This window comes from Haliotis asinina, chromosome 2 (genome assembly GCF_037392515.1).
Source record: "Haliotis asinina isolate JCU_RB_2024 chromosome 2, JCU_Hal_asi_v2, whole genome shotgun sequence".
Taxonomy (NCBI): domain Eukaryota; kingdom Metazoa; phylum Mollusca; class Gastropoda; order Lepetellida; family Haliotidae; genus Haliotis; species Haliotis asinina.
In genome coordinates this window covers 64,213,004-64,224,689 of record NC_090281.1, presented here as the reverse complement: position 1 = coordinate 64,224,689, position 11,686 = coordinate 64,213,004, and the positions used below count along the sequence as shown (strand labels likewise).

The following is an 11,686-nucleotide window of genomic DNA, read 5'->3' as shown; positions in this document are numbered from 1 at the left end:
TCAACGTTTAAAGACACGGTGCAAGGCTTTGCAACAGCTAAGAACGTCTGGTATTATCATCAGTCCAAATGTAAAAGCCAGTAACACTATTCCAAGAGTGCCAACACTCTGGGCGCTTTGTCTCTCGTCAGGGGCACTGATATATTTTCGTACAGTTTTCGACAATGTTTTGGTGTCCAAGACGAGTTCTCCCTTGATCTCTTCTGTGACATCTTTTACTGACTGTTCATCCAGTATCTCAAGACGAGTACCCTTGCAAAGACAAACGCATACACTTGAAGTAGAGACTTTGACACTGTTGCCCTGTAAGGACAAGCTAGCCCTAATTTCCCCAGCTGTAAAATCAGTCCCTAATGCAGTGACTATTGCAGCTATACTATGCGAAACATCCTTCTGGATGGGAATTGTTGGTACAGATGAAGGGACCTGTGGCAGTACAGTCGAGATTTGGTCCAGCAGGATTGTTTCCTGTGATGCTTCATCCACGCTCAACGTCGTTGATATCATATCTAACCCTGAATCAGTTGCATGCTGGATCGGACTTGTTGATATAGCGATCTGTGGCATTACAGTGAAAAATGTGTCTTGCAGGATCGTTGATGTTGATGTTTTATCCAAGTTCAACGTCACTGGAATTGTATTTGCTGATGCAGAATAGATTCCCTCGTCTATCGAGCTTGTTGATAGAAGTGGTGAGAAATGGGACATTTCAGAGGTTGTTAACGTTTGACTTTCTGTTTCCGATATTGACGTTGTTGCATACACATTCGTCGAAGACGTCTGTAGCCCGGTCGCTGCATTTCTTGCTTCTGTGGATTCGGAGGAAAAGAAACTTGAGTCCGGACTACCTGACGTCAGTGTGGAAGTACCTGGAATGAAAAAACATTTTAAGTGTCCCTTATTCTTATTGCAGTATCTGGAATAAGACGATATGTGCTGCAGAATGTTCAATGATGAAACAGTAAAATATTGTCCCATGAAACATATTGTGACATAGTTCCGACTTAGTGGCGTTAGGGTAGCCTAGTGATGAAATTGTTCGCTCGCCACGAAAAACGCCCGGCGTTTGATTCCACACATGGCGTAATGTCTGATGACCATTAGTGATTGCCCCCGTAGTGATATTTTTTTTTAATTTACCTAAACCGGCATAAACCTAAACTCACTCACTCATTCATAGTGTCGACTAAAGGTAATGATGAAGGTTGATATTTTCTATACGGTTCAATCCGGTGGCTGACTATGAATTGTCTGGACACACGACATAGAAGGTCATCTTGAACAGTAATGACAACTGAAATGGGTATATCACCTTTTACAGACGAACATATTTCAATGGCTATAGACATATAAATCATTCTGGAATCAAAAGCATTGCAATTACCCAAACGGGGAAAATCAGATTTATTTACACCAAGTTATTTAACCGATAATTGTTCAGTGACCTTTATTGAACGTGAGCGTCTAAATGGTTAGAGACATGCAACACGTTTTTAGCTATTTCAGGTTCGAGGCCTTTATTGAAAGAATGAAGAGACAAAAAGAGAGTCTGTGACGAAAAATAAGGCATTATATTGTCCCTTAATATTGCGATGGCCAGTGCCAAGATAACACGTGGCATTCTTGTCTTTAAAACTGTTACTAATTATGGGTAGTATTCATATTGAGCGTGATGGCAACTACTACGGCGAGAAAACTGTAGATCGCCTTCACCATCAGTATTTAACATTATTGCCTGTTGTGCTATGTTAAATGTCAAACCACTGCTTTCTAAGCGGGATGATGTTACTACACATGGTTTTGTTCATCATCTCACATGTTAGAGCACCGAACATGGTAAGGTTTTTAACATCGTTGTGCGCCTGCTGCTCATTTCATTACTTCCACAGGGAGTTTCACTCTTGAGTTAATTTGGAAAGGTGTGAACGTGATATCATGCTTATATAATCTTGATACCAAATCTCCGAACTGAAAATGGTAACAAAATCGCTGACAGATCTTTATAGATCTCAGTTATAGTGATAATGCATTGAAGTGAATAGCTGTGAGCGAAATAACCACTGCTCCGCTAGCCCGTGGCTACTAAAATTCCCATGGAACTAGTCGGAGGAGACTGTCGGAGGAGACTGTGAAGATTTACTGGCCCGAATGGGTAATGACTTTCCATGGGAAATGTTTTCGCAATTCTACTTAAGGAACGGGACGGTGTGGTAGCCTAGTGGTTAACGCGTTCGCTCGTCACGGCAAAGCCCCGGGTTAGCTTCTCAACATGGGTACAAAAGGTCAAGCCGATTCCCGGTGATCCCCGTCGTGATAATGCTGGATTTGCTACAATCGACATAGAACCCAGCTTACTCACTCGCTTTCGAAATAATTGCAGTAGCAGTTATACATGGACATCGTCGAGTTGTTGTTTTCTGACAGATTCTAGTATAAGCAGCTGTTTCATCCACACCCATTATCATCGGCTGTACATGCATTTTCCTTCATCATCCAATAATGGTTTCCGGAGGATATATAGTTTGTAGTTACATCGAATCAAGAGATGTCTCCATGGACAATTCGCTTTGATAATGATACGTTTAGAACTAATGGCTGGTCAATATTAACGGACAACTTTCATCTCCGTCAGCTGCTACGGTAGTTATTTAAATAAACTGAAAAGTCTTCACAGAAATTATTTAAATAACTACCTCGTAAGGGTGATTAATCCACGTAACTATTAATCTGCCATGATTACACCTAAACACTCGAAATATTGGCATCATACTTAAAGAGGATGTTAGCCTTGGTCGTCATTTGACCGTCTTTGTAACGTCGACAATATGACGATTTCAGCGTAGACATCAAAAGTTGACAGACAAAGGATCAAAACCTTAGCTTCGGACAGGTTCATCTGGGGACGTCGTCTCCAGCAAGCCTGGTCCATGTACTGGTTTTCTCTTTGATTTACCGTCTTCGCATGTACAACGGCTGCTTACTCTGTTCCACTGTGTAAGCGCCGACGATTACATGTTTAAAGTGTGTGTGAATGTTCATGAATGGAGTTGTAGACACTGGCATACAGACTGATACATTGTCTGGTTAATCTGAAAATTTACCACAACACCGAGAACCAACGTTTAGAGTGAGAGAGTGAGTTAATATTTATCGTCAAATCGGCAATATTGCAGCCATATCGTGAACAGAACAAGTAATAATGACATTGAAGATCAAGAATATAAGAAACTAAAACCCTGTTGACGAAGAACAGTAAAACCACTACTATATATCACAGATATCCATTTAAGACTAGTAATTAAATTTAAAATAGTTTAACTATTGAGGACAATACAATATAAGATAGGCTATAGATTGCCAACAACTGAAGTTAGATTACCACACTAGAGACCATGGGGACATACATCACTTTTGCTACGTGCATGGACCCTAGCTGGATTTATACCTCCCCCTCAGTGGTTAGCAATTTAGGCACATCGAACCATACATTTAAAAGGACACATATACTACGATTAAAATAGTAGAGAGTTTTAATTTACTTTGAATGTTTTTGGACTTACGTACCCTCTCAGGAGGACAATAATATTACGGTAATTTAACCCACAAACGTTTAGAGACGTATTCTCAATGGGCTGTCAGTGTCAACGGCAACTTCATGATGTGAGCAGACATACTCAAGTACCCGCTGCATTTGAATTCAAGTTAACAGCATTAGGTTACAAGAGGAAATTCTTCAACATCCCCTTATGGACGGTGGAGTTTTTCTGCATGGCGTTGTTCAATTTCTTGTGGCACTCCGAACATCCCGCACAATCAGGACATCACTGCCCGTCCATGATCATCAAAATCAATGAACACCATTGGAGGGACATCAAGCGCCATGTTCGACGTTAACGTTTCGCAACGTCGCATGACATTGCAGGATGAATGGGAACGAATACCGCAGGATCGAATTCAGCTAATGGCTACGCGGAGCAGAACGGTGGCACAGGTTCACGTGAGGTCAACATCAAATCAAAACAGGAAGTGACCATGTCACGCCTTGTGAAGATGTGTGTACCATATATGAGTCAGATATGACAAGAACAACGTTAGTAGATATTTTCACTTCACTATGGCTTTATTTCCTGTTTATGGACTTGGAGGTGAGAAGTGGTAGATAGAGATTATCAAACGAGTGTTTTGCCGAATGATTATTATCATAAATTAGGACCAAAACTGTATTATGGGAACCTATGGCGAATTTCATAGCTACCCAGTTGACTTTCCTGATAGCAATGATGCGGAAACATACTAGGTTAATAATCTATTTATCGTAAAATGTCATTCTTAAAACGACTCAAAGCAATAAAATCGTACGTGATATTATGCGACGGGAATCGACCATTCGCGTAAGAATACATAGCGATACACCAAGGTGAAGATCGCACAATGAAAGCCTTCTGCAACCTAGCGACGACGTCGACAGTGAAATTTTAACGTTTTAAGAATCGCATGGCGTGTATGGGGTTTCGTGAAAATAGTTCGTGTACTGACTTAATCTGCATATATATGTATATATTTATCAGATTTGAATACCGAGTTTCTGAAATTGCTTTTCTGCACCGGTAATACCTTCCAGTACATGATTAAGTCTATTATTTTTATAGCCTCTTTCATCACAGCCGTGTATGTTTCTCTGATACGTCTGTTTTACGAACGTACACAAATAACAAATTGGTTTGCCTATTGCCTTCATATATATATTGTGTAAACTATTAATGCCATATAATGATGGGCACAAAGAGGGGAATAAAGTAACAAACTCATTCCTGTGCGAAGCAAATTCACCATTGTTTACCGACACCCTCACTGGTTTGGGTGGGTTGGCATTATAGTTTCTGTTCAATAACGCCGGGCTTGTGATTCCTTAATGGACTTCTTGTTTGAAAATCGATTCAATTTCATTTCAGTAATGGCATAACATGTGTTCCTGAAGCACAAACATGTATAGAACATATTAAACAAAATCACCAAATTATTCTTTACATTATTACACAGAGTGCGTTTCCATTTCATTTAACCCAATATTACCCATAGTTGGCGTTGCTTTCATCACCAAAGGCATGCCATTCGGCGATTATGAATCTGTTAGCTGTTTCCAGGCAATTCATACATTAAGATCCCTTTCATCTAACTGAAGTGATGCGGGATGGATTACTTTGTCTACATGCAGCACAACCGCTGCGATATCGGTTTCTATATTGATCCCCATTTCGCCCACATATCGAGACAAAGATTAGATTAGTATATTGTCAAACCCTATTGTCAATAGATCAATAGCGTTTTCGTGAAAGAAAATATATCGTTTGCAGCATGTTATGAACGAATTAAGATTAGGATAAAAATGTAATGGCTTTAAACGATCTCAGTAATATATTCCAGTTGTGAACAAACGTGCACCAGAAGATGTGTCAGTGAATACTTGAACTTAAAGTGGGTGAGTGAGTGAGTGAGTTTATTTACACGCTGCTTTTAGCAATATATCACCGGGGAACACCAGAACCCCCATTATACGTAAATACAGGCATGTGCCAGTAGTGGAGCCAATTATTCTTTGCACATACACATTCATCTCATTAGTATATGAAACACACGGGTATTATGTGCACACAGATATTATGAAGTATTGCCGGATATATTGCACACAGAAACATGTTTTTTCGGTTACGGCTACACTAAAACATACCTGACTGAAGTTGGCAGGTGTCGCCACTGAAGCCAAATGCACATTCGCAGACAAACGAGTCATTTATTTCATGACAGATGCCATTGTTTAAACACGAGCTGCTCCAGCACATCTGCGGCTCTGAAAATACAAGGACAGACCTGTAGATATTTGACGTAACTCGGGCATCATCTAAGTGGCTCAGTGTCAGGCGTTCTATAAATGAGCAGCCGAAGAATGTTGTCAAAGTGCCACTGGAGAAAAGGAGCCCAACTTCATGTTTTCATTTCCACTTAGCAACTTGATCAACAGAGGCGAAATTATATACCAAGCACATCGTATCTACCAACTGTCTGTGCATACGACAGTCATGCTATCACTGATTCTGGCATAAACACCATGCCAGATGTCATGTCAAACCTATCCTTCAGGGAGTGTTCGTACATTAAACACTGGAGGCGGTTTGCTCTTATCATTTCTCAGGAAATATGGCGCCTAGTTTAGGGCATCTTGCCGGTAACATGGATGGATGGATGGATGGATGGATGAAATGTATTCCATGAATCAACACTATTAAAGAAACAAAAGAGAGTCAAGTCTCGGGAGAAATACTTCATTATCAGGCAGGAAATGTTGCCTGTAGACATCACGTATACTGCATTTTTAGTAATATTGTTTACAGGTGATTGCAATCAGCACAGAATGTTGTAATACTTGTAATAGCTGCGATCGCTTCTAGGTCATATTATTCTGGTATTCTTACCTAAGACCATGCCTAAAGGGAATGCCACGCCCCGATACCTTGACGAGACCGAATACAGCGTTGCGCCGAAGATGGTAGTGTTGTCAGTCAGCAGTTGGAGAGGCCATGTTGTTATTTGGGTGTGTATAACACCGTAAGTACTGTTACTCACGGGAACATGGCTTGCTGAGAGCATCGTCTCCAAAGTTCCAATATTGTCTAATGATGCAACCACAGTTAGGAATTCAGAACCTATGTATGAACTGATACCTTGACCCAGACCGGAAGCAATGAAGTAATCATTGGAAAACCTCCTTGTTGAAGGAATTACTGCCATAGACGGGTCCCCTTGTCTGTCACTGGTCTCAGAGATCCCTTTCCCAAAGGCTACAACCATTACAGGAGCACATGAATTGATACACTGCTCACCGTGTGTGGCTGTGTCAATGTCAATAAAGTTGGACGCATTTAAATGATACACGTCACCTGTACTTGAACAAACCGTTGTGTTGTCTGCGAGCGCTACTATTCTGTTAATGGAGCTTTCTGGTCTTCCAGCGTTAGTCAGAACATACTCAAACCCGAAATCTTTAACCGGGATTAACATTTCCTCCATCGCATCCTTTCCGTTGGCGCTGACGGGGACCTTTCCTCCAACGTTACCTGAGACAACGGTGATTGGTCTGTTACTCGTGACTGACGTTCCTGTAAGGTCTTCAGTGCAATGGACACCAATTACATCAAGTCGGTCCAGTGTATGTACTGATGTGTCCCCCGTTGTGTAATCATCAGGACCACACACGCCACCATGTGTGTTGTACTGGATGACAACCTCTGTAGCATCTTCAACGGCGGCTACAATTACGGAAGTATTAAAGTTAGCCTTTGTGTAAGATACTGCAATATAATGGTCGCCCAGGACATTGACAGGGAGGGCCAGAAATCCCGATCCAGAATTTCCCACGTAGCTATGCGAGTAAACTGTAATTGGTTCTGTGGCATTGATAAAAATAGCTTTCTTGACAACGGCTAGATTTTCCTCGTATCTGTTGTTCCACTGAAGCTGAACAATGTGTTCTGAATACGATAAGACCGTAAAGGAGTCTGTTCTTGATTCCCAAGGAATGTCAACATATACTGATGTAGTAACCTTTGCCATTATTTTGATGAAAATTGACCCTTTCTTCTCAAAGTTTGACAGGAATGGAATCACAAACTGCTGTCCCCAGTTGCTCTGGCCCCCTGTTACTGAAACAATAAATATAACAGATTACAGTTTCATTATTGCCGAAGTGTCCGATGAGAGATACTGTTCATTAAACGAACAAAACCCAGGCTTATTTTGTGGTTCTAGTATTTTGTTCCTTAAAATCAAATTCATGTGTACAAAATGTACATTTATATGTGTGTTCATCTGTCCTAATGACCTGGACATTTAGTATATAGGGGGAGTATACCTCCAACTGACTTGAGGTATACTAGGATATGCTTTAATAAAATGATAATTTGTCCCCAGATCTTATGTGTGCGTTATTATTAATCTGAAAAACTAAGGAATCACTATTTGATTGAATCTCCGATTCCAGCCTGCGGTCAGATAATTCGGGTACATGGTCCTACATGAAACTCCAGCGGTGCTCCTTGTACAGACATTTGAGATTAAGTACGGCTTTCAAGGAGAACTGAGTGTTAAACAGAAGTAACCTACTTACCGACATGATGACAGAATCCATGCATAAAATACACAGAGAGTATCTGAAAGAAGAAGTCAAACTGAAAATGTCTTTAAACCATGAATCATGTATTTATTCTTATAATTGATTGAATAATGGTACAAAAATCTGAAAGAGGTACAACAATGGTGGCCAGCATTGTCTAAAGAATTAATGGTTCTGTGTGATTCTAAACATTTTAGACGACAATGAGCCTCAGTTAATTTGTCAAACAAGCACAAAACAAAAACTATATTTTTATCATAATGAGCCTTCAAGTTAGTAACGTCATGACATTAACTCTGGATTTACTATACTGATATTTGTAGTAATATGCAGTCAGTAAGGTAAAGGGAATATCTGGTCAACAAACTGTATGCGAGTTTAGTTTTACGGCGCACTCGGCAATATTCAAGCCATGTGGCTTCACTCTGAAAATAATCAGGTCTGGACCAGACAGTCCAGTGATTAACAGTATGAACATCGACCTACGCAGCTAGGATACGATTAAAACTCGTCAATGAAGTTAGCGAGCCTGAACACTCGATCGAGTTAGTTGCCTGTCACTTGGAGATCGTTCTATCCAGAATTTTCGCGACTTACGTCAACGAACAAGCTAATTGTTTCCAAGGAAGCAGACAGAGTAAGGGTTTTTTTAATTAATAATATAACGTACACAGCATAGGCACATTGATGAGTTGTCATATTGACAATGTATTGACAGAGTGAATATCTGGTAATAAAATTATTACCTTCAATGTTTTCATTAGTTCAGAAATTACATGCAGCGGAGATGGACGTTTTGATACACAATGACAAATGAGGAAAAAAGTAACTCTTCGCTGACAGGGAACTGACGCCTCAGGGCAATAAATGCCAGCATCCACACTTCTGATGATTGATTGGTGTCGCTATTTGATTTTATTTGCATTAATTCCTTTCCCCGTGACTTCCTGTAATGAATATCATTGTTTGCACTTAAAAGGCTGCATTTATCATGCATTTATCAGAGGCCTTCAATTGTGTGCACAGGTAATAGATAATATACAGAAAACAGGCATGCGTCTGAATGAAATTATTTAACTGCACCGAGACAGCATTGATTTCGATGCCCTACTAAATATTAAGACTTTTATACCATTGCAATTTTCTAGAGTAGATGCTAAATCGATATGAATACATTCATCAGAATCTCAGCCAACGGGTCCATTTGGGGCCGAACAATCAGCTGAAATGCTTTGTGTGATTGTTATTTTGTTGAGAATACCATCAGTTCTCGTAGTGACTGGAAACACACTTGCTTAACAGACACTTATTTTCAATACGTGTTTATGTTAGTTATGTTCCTCAGTCGCTAGCCCGATCGTCACGCAGAAGGCACTCATAACTACAATGTATGAAGCCAATTGCCTACATTCCTTGCGTGATTATTAAACAATAACTCACGAGATGGCGGAATGTCACGTAGAGAGGTCCTCTTCTCACCAGAGTACAACATATTTACAATATTGTTGCTTCATGTTCTGTCTAAGGATATTGAGCTATGTCTGATAGATGCAAAGAACTACCGGATCTCTGAGGATGACACTAGCTTGAGGACCATTCATATCTTACACGACAGTGTCACGGCTGTCAAGGAAGTGCGAAGTAGCACATCACTAGTGACGATTTCAACTATTAGTCAAAGCCTATGGTCATTAACCTGCTGAAGTGCATCAATTCGATTCGCCGTTTCAGTTCGATTTCTTCAGCAAGGCACCGTGATAGAATTGATCTTCAGTAACATATGTCGAAAGATAACAAACGGGATCGGGTGGTCAGGCTCAATGGCTTGGTTGACACACGTCTTCGGTTCCCAGATCAATGCTCATGCTGTGATCACTGGATTGTCTGGTACAGACTCTATGATTTACAGACCCCCGCAATATAGGTGGAATATTGGTGACTGCGGCGTAAAACGAGACTCGCAAATATCTGAGCTTGTTTGCAGAATGAATAGGAATGACAGATAAGAATGACCCCACTGTGAAGAGACAGTGCTTCAAACTGCCAGGTTTTCGTGTGCCAAGTCGGATTTGTTTAGGGTTGAATATTAACAAGGATCGATGGCAATGGACAGCATACAATTTGTCAGAGTATGTATCAGTTCTTGTATTTGGTATATGACACACTACTTCTCAAGATTGTATATTTTCAAATACATTATTACACAGCAGATCGCATAATCAAGGGTCATATACCTCTGCCCCTCTTCAGCATTCTGTACATTCTGCCCTTCCAAAATGCCTCGAAGATTCACAAGTAGTTTATTTAGATTTATTACATCACGATGTCATTTTGTGGAACAGTATATAGGGGGAAGGACAGTATTCATTATCCTTTTACCATGATGGGTTATTTTGAGACTCTCTGTGAAAGAAGTACTTTTTCAATTTCTTCCTAGTATATATGGAATAGCAAAACTACTGTTTTACTTTCACAGTTTTATGACTGTATCACCTTACAAAATACAAAATGTAAGTCCTGTTTGCTTTGTTTGTAAACACAACGATTCAATCAAGGACCTAAAATGAAGGTTGCAAGGAAACGAAATGTCCTCAGGAAAAAGGCATATTTTAGGGTAACCGATAACAAACAAACATCATCAGTATGTTACTGATCCTAGAATTGTTAAGCATGTCTGAACAATAATATAAGTACTAATATTTTGTAAGTTTATAATTTTGTTATCTTCAATTGTTGCAAACATCAGTTGTCACGCAGAGCATCCATAAGAATATGAACATTTAGGTAACTAGTTGTTTTGGGTTTCTATTTCATACGATTATGCATAAATGTTCATATGAATATGAAATATAACACTGATTAACTTTGGTACGCCTACACCTGCCTCACCGATCTGCTAGTAAACTGGTATGCTGGTTTAGCATGTACCATGTGTGCACCGACTGTGACAGTCCTCACGCATGAATACAGTCGTGTATAACAATAGGTTAAGTAAGGACATATCTTGTGCTGACCATATTTAGTTCTAAACGATATAAAATCGAACTTCACATATACAGACGCTTGCACTTTTGCCGATTTTGTCCGGTTGATAGAATTGCTCACCGTACAAAAAATCTACGAAAGCTAAAACTTTTAATGAAGAAATTACTTTAAACATATCGGTGACTTTTGAAGTATTTCAAAATGAACGTTCAACATCTCAAAAAAAGACAACAACAAACGAAGCACATCCTCATAACACCAACTGACGATGGTGGTATTCCTACATGCAGAACTTTGGATTGTTTCGAAGACGGGAATCGTCACAAAATTCACCTACTGTGATTATGTACAATCAATTCAATGTAATCCCAATATTGTCAGCAAGTTATTATGAAAGCTGCGAATATATCGATAAATTGATACAAAATAGGTAAAGGAAATGCACACAAACCTGTAGGAGCAGCATAGTGACAAGGAGATACAACGGCTGGCTACTTGCTGTAGAGCATTCTACGTTCGTTGTGCTATCGGCGG

At 39.9% G+C, this 11,686-nt stretch overlaps 1 protein-coding gene across 1 annotated transcript; it reads right to left on the bottom strand.

Moving 5' to 3' along the window:
• On the bottom strand, nucleotides 1-11,686 carry LOC137271951 (serine-rich adhesin for platelets-like). Its single transcript, XM_067804333.1, has 5 exons — nucleotides 11,604-11,686; nucleotides 8,162-8,204; nucleotides 6,471-7,697; nucleotides 5,729-5,848; nucleotides 1-869 (listed from the first exon to the last, which is right to left on the bottom strand). The coding sequence occupies exons 1-5, from the start codon at nucleotides 11,616-11,618 to the stop codon at nucleotides 1-3; spliced, it is 2,274 nt and encodes a 757-aa protein (XP_067660434.1). The 5' UTR covers nucleotides 11,619-11,686.